Source organism: Neolamprologus brichardi, chromosome 3 (assembly GCF_056152115.1).
Source record: "Neolamprologus brichardi isolate AB-2024 chromosome 3, ASM5615211v1, whole genome shotgun sequence".
Taxonomy (NCBI): Eukaryota; Metazoa; Chordata; class Actinopteri; order Cichliformes; family Cichlidae; genus Neolamprologus; species Neolamprologus brichardi.
The window spans coordinates 55,453,865-55,469,631 of record NC_142106.1 but is presented as its reverse complement, the minus strand read 5'-3'; the positions used below and the strand labels follow the sequence as shown (position 1 = coordinate 55,469,631).

Sequence of the window (15,767 nt, the reverse complement as noted above, 5' to 3'; positions counted from 1 at the left end):
GTAATTGCATATGAGAGCATGAGGGTGGGAATGGATGTTTGTATCTGTGTGTGCCTGTTTGTCTGTGTCTATATGTCAGGTCGGGTATCAGATGTCACCTCTATAGGGACAACTCAGGCCCTCCAAGATATGGAGGCCTATCTCCCCCCACCACTCCCCCTGCCAGTGGCAGACGCCCTCAGACATCGGTGCATTGGTGGTTCTTTGTGTCCGAGGATGGGCGTCCAGGTACGCAGCGGCTCACTCCTGGTGTCTGCTTGTCGGGGCCTGGAGCCTGGGGCTCACTCGGGCTCCTTCGGGGGTGGGGTGCCTTTGGCCTCTTTGGCTGGGGCTCGGTCACTCTGACACAGCTGGCTGCCGGCGGAGATCACGGGCACGTCACGTTTAAATTATGCTTTTTATCTGTTTTTGTTTTTTAATGTCTCTGTAAAGAACTTGGGATCACCTTGTTGTTGAATTCTGCGATATAAATAAACTTGCCTTGCATTTTGGCTGCTACCTCAAAGCACACTGTGCGCTGTCGATCTTACGTGCTGCACAATAATATTCAGTATTTAGTATTTACAGTTATGTTCACATAGATCGTCGTGATGATGTTGTTTATTATATTGCTCTCTTTTGTTTGCTTGTTTTCTCTTTTTTCTTTCTCAACAGGTGATCCAGGTGATTGATATATGGATTTTTTGTCTGTTTGTTTTGTTGGCTTGGACAACTTCATACCAGATCCAAGGAAGTGGAAGCTTCAGTGAAGAAAGATTCCTGCTCCCAGCCGTTCATTGGTTCGGCATTTTAAACCCCTAAAGGGTCACCTGGCCTGCATTAAATAAACAGGGCCAATAAAAAAAATCACAAGAATAATACAAAAATTTCAGCCAGTTTAGCTTAATACATTAACTTATTCTTGTGTACACAGTAATTCATAAATAAATAATGTATATTATCAATAAAGATTGATCTAAAGAGTTTAACTGCTATGTACAGATAAAGGTTGCATAGCTTTAAAACATTTGCTATCCAGCAAATATCAGTCAAACTCAACACAAAAGGTAACATAACAATCGTTCAAATTGTTTGGACCGGTGATCCAAATCAACTGGCGTTGGTCAAACAGATGTGTGGTAGACTTACTTTGAAGGAGCTGCTACCGACAAACCAGCAAATAAACACCAAATATTTCATCTGTGACATTTGTGAGGTTTCCTCAAACAAACTCCGTCAGTCTTGTTGCTGTTGAACGACAAACTATTTAAAAATGTCGCGGGTTTACCTGGTCATATTCTCATTCACGGGGCGATCGCCAAAACAAAACAATTAACACCACGCCGATGCTGTTCACAGGACAGCAAGAGTAACGATCAGGAGCATCTTGTCTTCGTTATCGTTCCCCTCGTACGTGTTATCACTGCGATTTCAGCATTTTCGCTTCACAACTAAAGTGTGCAGTTTACTTTGTGTGCACTCAAATGGAGTCAAGTCAATTAGCGCCACCTGTGGTCAAGTGCCATAGCCTACAGCCAGATTAACTTGTGACACACATCTGAGCCACGTTTGAATTCCTGTTTCATGCACAATACATTTGTAACTTTTCATTTTTTCTGTTTTTTTGTCTTGCAAATAAACCTTTAAACTGATTGAAATGATGTTATGTATTTATTTTTGGCCTATATCTACGGTGGCCCTGAGAGGCCAAACGGACTGCAACTTAAGAAAACACCAGCAATAACACAAAAAACGCTGCAAAAGCACAAAAAACACAACAGAAATAGGAAAAAAGAAAACGGAAGTGTTTCTGGGGAGACAATAGTAATTAGTAATAAACAGAGCCAGTTCGACTAAGTGGAGCTTGTGAGAGTGAGTGGATTGAAGAAAGTGAGGGACTCAGATGTGTCAGTTGGTTTGTCTTTGTTTTTGAGTGTGGAGGAGAGTTAGATTGGGTTGGTTTTAAAGCTAAATTAAGAATATTCTGAATTTCAATTCAATTTTATTTATATAGCACCAAATCACAACAACAGTCACCTCAAGGCGCTTTATATTGTACAGTTTAATTTCCAAAACTTGCATATGATCTTCAGTTTGCAGCTGGACTATCACATAGCAGCTGGAGCAGTCTCAAATGGAGGCCAGTCCACTGCTGCCACCTGTGGCCAAGTGCCATAGCCTACTACTAGATGAACTTGTGACACACATCTGCAGTAGAGGCTGAGTGGCTGCTCTTACACCTGGAGCATCCAAATCGACCCACAAACACGTTGAAAGATGCAATGACATCAATGTGGATTGTCCAGACTGAGAGACCTCTTCCCTCTTCCCTCTGACCCCTCCCCAAACCCTCAAACCCTCCTACCCACCTCGACATACAAACTCTGTGTGGCTTTACATCTTCTGTTAATGTTTACATGATCGAAATAACTTGAACACAAACAAACAAAGAGGAAGGAAAAAACTACAAGTCCCAGCATCCTCTGTGTTTAGGGAGCAGTAGTGAAAGTGAAAGTATTGAGCCTCGTTCAGAGCAGCAGGAGGAGGAAGGTGGAGCTGAGGCAGGTGAGTGTTAACATGAATATGTTTCTTCTTATGACATAAAATAATTCCACGCTGTTCGTGTCTGTGGGTGAAATGTGAGGCCGGTCGGCTCCTCTGAGCGCTGGTTTCCTGTAAGTAGAGAGGAAGTGAGTTTAGCTGAGCCTCCGTTTAGTGTGAGAGAGCAGGAGGAGAGTGAGAGCTGTGCTGAGGCAGGGTGAGTGTTAACACCGCTCTGACATTACTGTGTCTCTGTGGCGGGAACAACAGGCTCCGTCAGTGGAGGCAAAAATAATCAGACTTTGGTTTTTCAAAGGAAACAACTTTATGTCGGAAGTTCCCGCACGCTCATTGGATAGCGATGTGTCAATCTCGAGCTATTAGCCAATGAGCGTGCGGATTCACAGAAAGACCCGCCTTTATCACGGGACTTTAAAAACTACAATGGCGACAGAAACTCCATGAGTGGAGTTCAGGCTGACGTTATGAAACTGTGACGTTTGAGCCACTTCCTGTTCTCAGTCCCAGCGTCCTGATCACCGAGGTTTCTGTTGCTCTGATATCTGATATTGATTATATTGGTAAACAGGCTGTAGCATAAACATCAGGTCTGTTCTGAAAACTGGCTTTATTTTTTCAAAGTAAGGGAATATCTGTGGTCTGATACCGCGGGCTCATGGGCTAAGGACTTGGATTGACAAGTCAAGCGCAGATGATTGTGTTGTTTCTTATAAAGGCTTGTGTGTGTTTGCCTTCCTGTGTGTGTCCTTGTGTCAGTGGAAGTGAATCAGTGTGTTAGAGAAAGTGCTCCTCTGCTGTGCCGTCATCGTGTGGATGCTTTTTTAAAGTTGGAACTCATGTTTTTATGATCTGCTTCATTTCATTGAACCTTTATTTCTAACCATGAAGTCCCTTTGAGGTTACAGCCTCCTGGTTAGGTTTAGGCTGTTATTGTGCTTCAGGCTGAAATATGAGGAGTAAGGAGTGGGGCTGGTTAGCCCTCATGACCCTCACCATAACACATACGTCACAGGACAGTGTTTACCACAGAAACTCCATGAAATGATCAATGAGAACTTTAGAAACCCGTCAGTGTGATGCTTCCAGTACAACAGCACCTCTGAGTGTGTGTTTACCTCTCAGACTAACTCCACCCTGACATCAAGAAGATGGAGGAAAAGGATGGAGCAGGATCTGCAGCATCCAGCTGTGTGTCTGTGAGGAGTGACCGGTCCAAAGAAAACCCTCCACAGTTCAGTAATGAACCTGCAGCAACAATGTAAGAGAGCTGCTGACTCATTTATTCAGTGTAAATAATGATTTTTGATGCAATGGGAGAAGAAAAATGACAAAAATAGTTTTAAAAATAAGGATTAAAATATTAAAAACTATATTTTTGAGTTTCCTGTTGTAGTACAAAAACATATGAACATAACTGTATATAGGACAGATATTTTACGGTTCTTTTAGGCAGCACCAAAAAACAAAAAGACTGTTTTAAGCTGTCTGAGGTAGTGAGTCAACATGTCACACTGGGTCAAAGGTCAGGGATTAAAAGTGTGTTTTAAAGGATGTTTAAAAGCAGCGAGTGAAGGAGCCTGTCGAGGTAAATCGTTCCATAACTGATCAAATTGAGTTGGTGGACCTCTGTGTGAAATCAAGCATCTGGTTCACAGAGAGGATAACCCTCAAATGGGCTGTACAACATTATATAGTGAGACAAAAACAGAGATTATCGTAGCCATCGCTCTCTCGCATGGACGTGGCAGTCTTGCTGTCTGCTGCGAATCCTCCCTGTACCTCCGTGACCTCGTCTGGTATCTGCTCCCTCCTCTGTAAGAGACAGTAAAGGAAAACACGTCTCTGCCTAGTCTTGAAAATCTAATCTTATCATCCATTGTTCTTCTAGGGCCTCTTCTTCTTGTGGCCTCAGCTAACTGCTAATATTTAAATGGCTAACATTGACATGTGTGCCATTACAGTACCAAAAGGTACTGTAATGGCACACATGTTAATGTTAGCCATTAAAGCACCAAAAGGTACTTTAAAAGTACTTTTTTTTTTCAAAAACTTACTCAAGTAAACGTAACGGAGTAAATGTAACTCGTTACTACCCACCTCTGGACTTGACTGCGGTAGTTTGTAACCTAAGATCATCACACTGCCCCTCTGATTCTCTCCCCCCAACTACTCTTTCAAGGATTGTCCGGTTGGAGATCGGCCTATAATTAGCTAAGACAGCTGGGTCTAGGGATGCTTTTTAAGTAAAGGTTTAACTACAGCCAGCTAGGGGTGGGTACCGTTTAGATTTGAAAACCTGCTAAATCAGAATCAGTTGCTGATGATGGCTTTTTTCTTTTAAATTAATCATGATTGATTAATGTAAAATGTAATCATAAATGTATGATTAATCTTGATTGAAGTAACTCAGATCAGCCAATTCAAAATACTAATTCAATCAACTCTGAGTTTATGGCTAGACTCAGTTTGTTGGCCCTGCACCTTAAAACTATTCCCTGTTTGTCCCTCATGTTTTTTGGATATTGTTTTCATATCTTATGTCACAGCTAGTGGGGCGAGCCATGTTGAATTTAATTTAATTTAAAAACCTCAGAACTAGAAAATCTTAATCAGAATGAAATTGTAACCAAAGACAATAACAATCAAAACAAAACCACTGAGTCCACAGACTCGGGACATACATCGGCTCAAACTGTGGTCATAAATATTTTGTACTTGTAAATCAGACTGTGTAGTTGTGAAATGAGTTTTGTAACATTGTAAAACAAAATGTCTGAAAAGTTTATGTTTTTGCGTTCATTGATTTGTGTGTGTAAAAATGTAAAAATGTAAAAAATGTAAGAAACCTTAGAACTACTTTTGCTGACACAAAGTTTGGCACTTTAAACCAGTCACTGATATAAAGAGAGCACCTTGTTCCAGGGCATCTGAGCATGGAGGGAAAGCTTTATGCAGGAGATGGTAAGAGCTGTTGGGACTAAAGAAACTGAGCAGAAAACTACAGACATCTGGAAACTGAGTTGTTAATTCTCAGTGGGATCACCAGGACCAGCAAAGCTTCACGTCATCTGATTGACTGAACCCATCCAAACATCATTTCATGGACCTTTAGCTTGTGTCTGTGTGTGGACAGACATAACATGAGCTAATTATTCATTACTCCTCCACAGAGTGGACCAGGAGAGAGCAGAGGTTTCCACTGGTCGGTCTGCACAGCAACATCAAACACACCTGGACTCTGTGGTTATGGTTTGTAGTACTACGTTTACATTTGTTCTTTTCAGTCACCTCTATGCTGCACTTTGTGGACCAGAGGATTGTCAGTGTGTCCAACATAAATCAGAGTTTGGGCTCCATGATTTCAGTCAGATTGGGGTGACTGGGGCTCAGGAGGTGAGCAGGTCAGCTACTAGTCAGAAGGTTTGTGAATCAAACCCTGGCTGGCAAATGTACTGGGTAACGTACTAAACCCAAGCTGCCCTCTGATGCATCCATCAGAGTGTGAAAGAAAGTATTTAAGCATAGAACAATGTGCTTGGTTGAATGAGGCATGTTGTATAAAATGCTTTGTGTGCACAGAGTATCAAAGAGAGCTATATAAGAACCAGTCCATTTACCACTGGGTAATTCATATAGTCTTCTTTTCCAGCGACTGGAGGAAAACATCACCATGTTTGTGAAGAACGAGCTGAAGAAGATCCAGAAGCTTCTGAGTCCAGATCACCCAGAAACTTTAAAGAGCCAGATGGAGGATGAGGAGATGTTTGAAGGTGAGGATGAAGATGAAAGAAAGAGCTGCAGAGAAGCATTTCTGAAGATCACACTCCACTTCTTGAGGAGACTTAAGCAGCATGAGATGGCTGACCATCTGCAGAGCAGTAAGAGAATTTCTCTAAAGACTGAATATTGATCTTTCCTAATAGCTCAAGAAATGGACCAATAGACATTCATCCTTTCAGGGTACTGAAAGGCTATGATATTTATTGTATAATATTTTGTTCTGAATTTCTTACCTTCAGAAATATTTGCTCAACTCTGTAAACGTGAACTTAAAGCCCAACTGAAGAAGAAGTTCCAGTGTGTGTTCGAGGGGATCGCTAAAGCAGGAAACCCAACCCTTCTGAATCAGATCTACACAGAGCTCTACATCACAGAGGGAGGGACTGCAGAGGTCAATGATGAACATGAGGTCAGACAGATTGAAACAGCATCCAGGAAACCAGACAGACCAGAAACAACAATCAGACAAGAAGACATCTTTAAAGCCTCACCTGGAAGAGATGAACCAATCAGAACAGTGCTAACAAAGGGAGTGGCTGGCATTGGGAAAACGGTCTTAACACAGAAATACAGCCTGGACTGGGCTGAAGACAAAGCCAACCAGGACATCCAGTTCATATTTCCATTCACTTTCAGAGAGCTGAATGTGCTGAAAGAGGAAAAGTTCAGCTTGGTGGAACTTGTTCATCACTTCTTTAATCAAACTAACGAATCAGGAATCTGCAGGCTTGAAGACTTCCAGGTTGTGTTCATACTTGATGGTCTGGATGAGTGTCGACTTAATTTGGACTTCAACAAAACTAAAATCCTGACTGAAACAAGAAAGTCCACCTCATTGGATGAGCTGCTGACAAACCTCATCAGAGGGAACCTGCTCCCTTCTGCTCGCCTTTGGATAACAACACGACCTGCAGCAGCCAATCAGATCCCTCCTCAGTGTGTCGACATGGTGACAGAGGTCAGAGGGTTCACTGACCCACAGAAGGAGGAGTACTTCAGGAAGAGATTCAGAGATGAGGAGCAGGCCAGCAGGATCATCTCCCACATCAAGAAAGCTCGAAGCCTCCACATCATGTGTCACATCCCAGTCTTCTGCTGGATCACTGCTACAGTTCTGGAGGATGTGCTGGAAACCAGAGAGGGAGGAGAGCTGCCCAAGACCCTGACTGAGATGTACATCCACTTCTTGGTGGTTCAGGCCAAAGTCAAGAGTATCAAATATGATGGAGGAGCTGAGACAGATCCACACTGGAGTCCAGAGAGCAGGAAAATGATTAAGTCACTGGGAAAACTGGCTTTTGATCAGCTGCAGAAAGGAAACCTGATCTTCTATGAACCAGACCTGAGAGAGTTTGGCATCGATATCAGAGCAGCCTCAGTGTACTCAGGAGTGTTCACACAGATCTTTAAAGAGGAGAGAGGACTGTACCAGAACAAGGTGTTCTGCTTTGTTCATCTCAGTGTTCAGGAGTTTCTGGCTGCTCTTCATGTCCACCTGACCTTCATCAACTCTGGACTCAATCTGCTGGAAGAACAACAAACAACGTCCATGTGGACTAAATTATTTGATAAACCAAAACTCCAATCTCTCCACCAGAGTGCTGTGAACAAGGCCTTACAGAGCCCCAATGGACACCTGGACTTGTTCCTCCGCTTTCTCCTGGGTCTTTCACTGCAGACCAATCAGACTCTCCTACGAGGTCTGCAGACACAGACAGGTAGTAGCTCAAAGACCAATCAAGAAGCAGTTCAGTACATCAAGGAGAAGCTCAGTGAGAATCTGTCTGCAGAGAAAAGCATCAATCTGTTTCACTGTCTGAATGAAGTGAATGATTGTTCTCTAGTGGAGGAGATCCAACAGTCCCTGAGTTCAGGACATCTCTCCACAGATAAACTGTCTCCTGCTCAGTGGTCAGCTCTGGTCTTCATCTTACTGTCATCAGAAAAAGATCTGGATGTGTTTGACCTGAAGAAATACTTTGCTTCAGAGGAGGCTCTTCTGAGGCTGCTGCCAGTGGTCAAAGTCTCTAAAAAAGCTCTGTAAGTTATAAAGTTTTTATTATTTAATTTGGTTGGTATGTTATGGAAAAACACACTGCCAAACAACTGTTTTGTTTTTGTCAAAATCACTGTAATACAATCACTGTACCTTTATATACATGCAACTTGTATTAATGCTGCTGCCCTCTTGTGGCTAAAGTGTAATTATTTTATTGTTATTAGGGAGGATTTGAGAGTAACATGCCAAGTGAGTGAGTGAGTGAGTGGCACGGTGGTTAGCACTGTTGCTGTACAGCAAGAAGGTCCTGTTAAGTTAAGTTAGGTTAATTGGATAATCCAAACTGTCACTAGGTGTGAATGTGTGAATGAATGTGAGTGTGAATGGTTGTCTGTCCCTGTGTGTTGGCCCTGCGACAGACTGGCGACCTGTCCAGGATGTACCCCGCCTCTCGCCCTATGACAGCTGGGATAGGCTCCAGCGCCCCCCGCGACCCTGAAAAGGATAAGCGGAAGCGAATGGATGGATGGATGCCAAGTGAGTCAGCACCTTCGCTTTAGCTTAAAAAATCCAAATTCTTATGTCATCAGTTATAGTTGCATGTATTCATTATCATAATTTAACCTGTAATATTGATGTCTTAAAAGTATTTTGAGTAAACTAGCAATAATTTTATGGTTGATTTAATAAATACATCACTAATGAATTATTTATTTCAGTAATTAATTAAAAGTGTACATAATTAATTAAAAAATATATTGATAATGAATTATCAGTTAATTTCATTTAAAATAATTCATTATTTATTTATGTACAATTCTAATTAGTTAATTAGGTATTTAATCAAATATTGGTTTGTTTTCTATTTTAATTATTTTACTGACACATTTAATAAATTATTTAATGATGTATTTATTTAATTCACGTTGCTACTCCTGGCCCTGCATCGGTGTTCGTAAATACATTTTATTTGTCAACTTGACCCATCAAAGTCAGGGGGCGGGGTTAATGCTGATCAAGTCAAAACCATTGCTTTGGTCTGGTGGGCGTTCTTTTAGTGGGCTTTTCTAAATACTAAGTAGGCCTACACACCAGGGTTTGGACATGTGTGGACCCAAACTATACTTAAACTTTACCCTGTTTTGTGTATCACCAAATACACTTTTAATATTTTCTAGATAAGAATGTAGTGGCATAATCTTTAACCTCTTTTGGCTCCAAATAGAAGTGACAGACTTGAGCAGGGTTCATTTAAAGGCTGACAGAAGTGGAGTGGTGACGGGGAGATGTTTGACAGGACAGTGTTTCAGCCTCCACAGGTTCATGTTGTGATCAGTCAGTGAAGATGAAGTCAGTGCTGATGAGGCTGTAGAGTGTGTGAGGGATGTGAATGAGGATGATGAAGATCTGATGATAGCAGATAAAAACAGGCTGCAGAGACTTTGAGCCATACAGGGCACACAGTGTGTGTACAGAACAGCTGAAATCATTATGGAGGCCTCACTGGAATATGGAAGCATCACAGTACAGCTTCAGTGAACCATTAAAGTCTCTGATATGAGATGAGAAATGAAGCAGCCAGAGCTTTTTCATGAGTGGAAATCCACTGTGACTGTGAGCTGCTGCTACAGCCTCCAGATTAGCCAGCAGCTCATCCTGCTCAACATTTTCTCACCAACTTTAATGGAAGTGTGATGTTTTCAGCTGGAGTGATGGTCAGGGTGGCCTCCCTCTCCTCATCTTCTCCTCTTCCTCTTGTAAAGCCACTTCTGCTGCTTTCATTGATTTGACCTGAGTAATGACCCCTTGTCATCGACTAAGAACAACCTACAGGATTCAGGAGTGAAGCATCTGTGTGGTTTCCTGGAGAGTCCAGGATGTGGACTTGAAACTCTGAGGTCAGTCAGCATGTTTTAGTTGTGCTGAGATGAATATGATGTGAAAGTTGTGCTGACACTAAACTGCAGACATCATGCTGATATTATACTGATCCACACTGAGGATCTTCATGGTAAAGTCTGTTTTCTTCTTCTCTGGTTTAGTCCATTGACTGCAGCAGAACAATGTTCACATTTCAAACAGTGATACTCAACGTATGGCCCGTGGACCACACGCGGCCCGCCCACCTTTCCTGATTCAGAGAGAGGGGGGACCCTGATTAACTGTGTAGTGTTCTTCCTCACAGTTCTAAGTATCAGACACAACAATGAATAATCCACAGCTGACTGTGTTTAGCAGGTCAAAGGTCACGGCACACAGCAGACAGTGGGAAATATTATAATTCTGATCATTTATCAGCACATATCCATATGTATAAAAACAAAGCTGACACTGTGAGACTTGATCAGAGGTGTGATCATCACAGCAGAGGCCTTTGTGTCAAAGTCACTGAGGATCAAACAGAAACACATGAAGCAGATTTTCCTGTTCTGGCTTTTTATAGCAGATAACCTTCTAAATATTCTGCAGTCGATCAAAAACTGAAGCAAACCATGAATCAACATGTGAACATGACCTGATCCTGCTGAAGTGAAGCAAAGTTACAGAGGTTTGATTACAGACACAGCTGAGAGTTTGTAATCTGTCATCATTTTAAAAGGTTTCAATTTCTTCAGTATTGAACAGCAGAAATGAGGCTTTGTTTTCGGAGGCCGACAGCAGTGAACACAACAGCAGACTGGTGCGTAATAAGCAGTGAATAATGCAGAAAACAGATTTTTGAAGGTAAACTGTTCTTGAAGTACACTGAGAGAGAGAGAGAGCTGTGCAGGAAGTAAACGTCAAAGTCAGAGAGAATTCATGACGATGTTCATCAAACGTAAAGCGTAGTTTGGATCTTCTTTTGCTGCTGGTTCAGTCAGTTTTGGTTGGAGACAGATGAAACCTGCAGCTTCAAGATCTGTGAGCTGTCCACTTTCAGCTCATAAATATTGAGTAATAACTGGACTCTCATACAGCGAGACTCAAATGCCTTTAAACATCATCTTATTCTGCTGATCCAAGTCCAACACTGAGTTTGTAAAAATATGTTTGTCAATCATTTTGTTTGGTTTCTGAGGAAAATGATTCAATAACTTGCTGCTAATACACAACATTTCATCATATTTCCTCATAACCCTCTTTTGTCTGACCATTTGAATCCCATTTGAATTTGCAATAAAGGATCCACAGAGTTTGGTGACAATAATGACAGTAGATGTTTGTGTGAAAGTGCTGGAAGCAAATGAGTGTGTGATGTTCTTTCAGTGTTGCACTTTGTAGACGCTCCCTGAGCACTGGTCTCACAGCCAGCTGCACATAGAGACCAGTGTTGTTAGTCCAGGTCAGAAGATGACTTGTTGGAATGAAAATGAGCTTGTAGTTTGTCTGCTTTAATCATGTGACTGGAAAAAGGTGTTGGACTTCAAATATGTCCATTTCTTTCACACTTCACCTTTAAAAGTGAAGCCTTGTGGTTCCTGGAAGGAAAAACACGACTTTTTCAAGTCTTTGTCCTGTTTTTATGATAAATGTACGACTTTAATGTGAAACATTCAGAGTTTTTTCTCTTGTTGTGTTTGTTTGAAGCTGCTTCCTGTTGGCTTCAGCTGTTTGGAGTTTCCATTTTCTTAACTTCTACATTCTGAACCTTCTTCAGCTCTGAACAGATGATGAAACACTGAATGATTTCAAGCTCACACTTTATCTAATAAACTTACATCTTTCATTCTTTATACAGATTGTGGAGCTGTGGTTTGTCAGAGATCAGCTGTGATTATCTGGCAGCAGCGCTGAAGTCCAACCCCTCCCATCTGAGAGAGCTGGACCTGAGCTTCAACTACAAGCTGCAGGATTCAGGAGTGAAGCATCTGTGTGGTTTTCTGGAGAGTCCAGGATGTGGACTTGAAACTCTGGGGTCAGTCAGCATGTTTTAGTTGTACTGAGATGAATATGATGTGAAAGTTGTGCTGACACTAAACTGCAGACATCAGGCTGATATTATACTGATCCACACTGAGGATCTTCATGGTAAAGTCTGTTTTCTTCTTCTCTGGTTTAGTCCATTGACTGCAGCAGAACAATGTTCACATTTCAAACCTTCAAAGAAGAAGAAAAATCCTCCACTTGATAATTCACTGTGAAACTCTCCAACTCTTCATTCCACCTTAAAGTCTTTCTGACACTTAAATCCAAAGCAAAATGTGTGTTTGCTTTAAAGACAGCAGTCCAACACAAACATACACACATCATCCAAAACACAGTCCAACATCCAAATCTCCTCCACTGCCAGCATGAAGGATGGGAAAGAGAAGGAGGAACACTCTGACATTCAGGGTTAGAATGAGTTTCATAAAGCAGACTGTGAAGATCAAAGCTGCATTAGAAAGCTTACATGAATGAATGAGTGGACAGAAGTGGACAGAGATCATCTGAAGCACTTCAAAGGCTTTAAATCAGCACATTTCTCTTTATTCTTTCTCAACTCTGTTAGTTTCTCTCAGTTTTCTGTGGAATGAAGCTAACAGCAGGCTAATAAGATGCTGACCAATAGGTTTCTATTAAAGGTTGTAATTTGTATATGAAAAAGTGTTTCGGCTCAGCAGGGATCAGCTTACAGGTAGAATACAGCTGCTGGATGGGATTAGCATGTCATAGCTATCTACCAAACTGCTAACTGGGGAATTTCAGGCCATCTATGGATCATTTTTGCTAACTGTTTATTCAGCTTAGGCTCACAGGGCTGGAGCCTGTGCCCTACAACCTTCTTGCTTTAAGGCACTAGTGCTAACCACTTTTCCCCATTTCAGCCCAAATCCTGCATCTTCCTGTTTCTGACTCCAGGCCAGCTCCACTAACACTTTCTCATCAGGTACTGCCACCTAGTGGAGGAAGTCTTAGTTCCATTTGAAGCTTCAGATTACAGTTAGGTCCTTTACAAAGAGGTGGAGGTGGTGGGGCCGCAGCACCATCATCACTGAGTGCCATAGGACACTTAACCTTTGTTTCCGTATGCTGGGAACTTCCTGTTGTTCCAAGGAGGACTGGAAAATGTGTGAAAATCTCCCAGTCAGTTCCTCACAGCACACTTCAATCATTTCCCTCCCACTTCATCAGGACCAGGGCTTTTTCTCTCTTTGGTCCCACTAAGAGATTTCCACACAAACACCTCATCAGTGGGACTCTCAGAGCTACCAGCCCTTTGCTACAATCACAAAGCTCTTCATTGAAATCAATGATATCAAAGCTGGAATCAAATGAGTCCAAGTCTTCTGCTAATTCAGCATCACATTCATCTTTGCTCCTTGTTCTGCATCCCCACCATGGACTTCATTCCTTTCCAAGCCAACCTTGAGTGTCCTTTATTCAGCTCATCCTCTGCTTTACTTTTACACCTGATTTTAGCTGCTTTATCTCTCTTTCAACAAGTTTCTGTGCCTCAATCTTTTTCTTCTCTCCCTCATAACAAGACAGCTTCTTCTGCCTGAGAACATGTTGAAGTGATTTACTAATCCAGGGCTGCTTATTGGGGAAAATACTTCCTGTTTTCAAAGTAATCCCCATTTTTCCCAGAAAGAAATGTAAGTAGAAATCGATGATCTAAGTGAGAACATGAGCCTTTAAAAAGTCCCAGTGGGTGCAGTCAAAGCAGTCCCTCAGTCCCAGTATAGAGTCTTTGGTCCAGACTGGAACAACTGTGTGCCCAGTTTGAGCTCTCTTCAGTCCTGTGACCTGACAGACCCAGAGGGGCCATCACATCACATTTAGAAGCTCCCCTAATGGAGCCACAACACATGTCCAATACTTAGTCTCTCTTGTTGGACCAACTGGAAGAAATGATTCAAGGAGTTAGTCACAGAACAGAGATTCAAATCTCCAAAATCCAACTGGCTGCATCAGGACATATAATCTGAAACTCTGCACAGTTTCCTGTTTGAAGCTGCTTCCTGTTGGCTTCAGCTGTTTGGAGTTTCCATTTTCTAAACTTCTACATTCTGAACCTTCTTCAGCTCTGAACAGATGATGAAACACTGAATGATTTCAAGCTCACACTTTGTCTAATAAACTTACATCTTTCATTCTTTATACAGATTGTGGAGCTGTGGTTTGTCAAAGATCAGCTGTGATTATCTGGCAGCAGCACTGAAGTCCAACCCCTCCCATCTGAGAGAGCTGGAGCTGAGCTGCAACAACCTGAAGGATACAGATGTGAAGCAGCTGTCTGATCTTCAGCAGAGTCCAGACTACAGACTGGAGACTCTGAGGTCAGTAGAGTGATGGAGTGAGTGGGTGGTGCTGTCAGCAGTATTGTACTAAACACAGTCAGTATGAAACAAAGATCCAGTGTTTCCTGTAAAGCTGCAGCTTCTCAGTGAAGCTGTGAGAGGAGAATGGTGACAGGCTTCAGGATTGGACACAAACACTTCCTGTTTCTCACCTTTATGGTCACCATAGTAACGGCTGACACGCTCTGATCAAACACTGTCAACAGCCAATCAGCTCTCTGAACAAAGCAGCACGCAGACCAATGACTGCATTCATTTCCAAGTTTAAAGCAGTGAAGAACACAGTCTGTAGGTGAGGAAGAATTTAGTGAGAGCAGATGTTTGGATGGAATTCCTCCAGTTAACAGCTGGAACCGTCCATCTGGATTGTTGGGCTTGTTGTTGGGGTTCCTACAGAGCTCAGAGTGGACACACCAAGGTTCTTCTAATGAATGAAAGTCCAAACTCAAACTAGGAGTGAAAAACATTTTCATCAACTTCAATAAAAATCCAAAGATTAGAAAAAGTGAAGCAACAATGGGTCCTAGTACAGTCCCAGCACTGAAGTCCCTGCTGCTCTTTATACTGGATGTGCTGCATCACTGACTGACAGCTGATGAAGAGTCTCTGGGAACACTTGTTTATCTCCTCTGCTCTTCCTTCTTCTCTCTGCAGGTGGAGCTGATGATGGTAAACAGGACGGTGTGTGTGCTGAGAGAGGAGGAGCTGTGTCCTGATGATCCAGAGAGGTTGAAGCAGCAGCAGCTTGTGTGTAGAGTCACTCTGACTGGGCCATGTTACTGGGAGGTGGAGAGGAGAGCTTCATCCAGCAGTGACTGACAGAGGGATGAGAAGAAGTGCAGATGACTGTCAGTGCTGCAGAGTGAACTGCTCTGAGAACAGATCCACTGTCAGACACAATGTAGAGTCCAGCATCATCCCTGTGTGTCCCTCTGGATCTGACAGAGGATCATCAGTGTATCTGGACTGCTCTGCTGCTGCTCTGTCCTTCTACAGTCTCTGCACAGTCTCTGTCTGACTCTGGCTTCAGACCCTCCTGGATCAAACTCACCTGGAAAGACTTTCAAACATCACTCAATAGATTTGAATACAGAATATATTTGATATATACTGTAGATGTACTGTAGAGTTGCAGTTTGTCACTTGTAAATACAGTCTGTGAGCAGCTATGAGCTGAAAGATCT

At 42.3% G+C, this 15,767-nt stretch overlaps 1 protein-coding gene across 2 annotated transcripts in view; it reads left to right on the top strand.

Moving 5' to 3' along the window:
• The window catches only part of LOC148105897 (NACHT, LRR and PYD domains-containing protein 12-like), a 63,252-nt gene extending 48,677 nt beyond the window's left edge, over positions 1-14,575 (top strand). For both annotated transcript variants that reach the window (XM_087838955.1, XM_087838956.1), the window contains 2 exons: positions 12,039-12,215; positions 14,389-14,575. In XM_087838955.1, coding sequence (XP_087695081.1) covers positions 12,039-12,215; positions 14,389-14,575 — 364 coding nt within the window. The remainder of the gene's footprint in view (positions 1-12,038; positions 12,216-14,388) is intronic.
• The last annotated feature ends 1,192 nt before the right edge of the window (positions 14,576-15,767 follow it).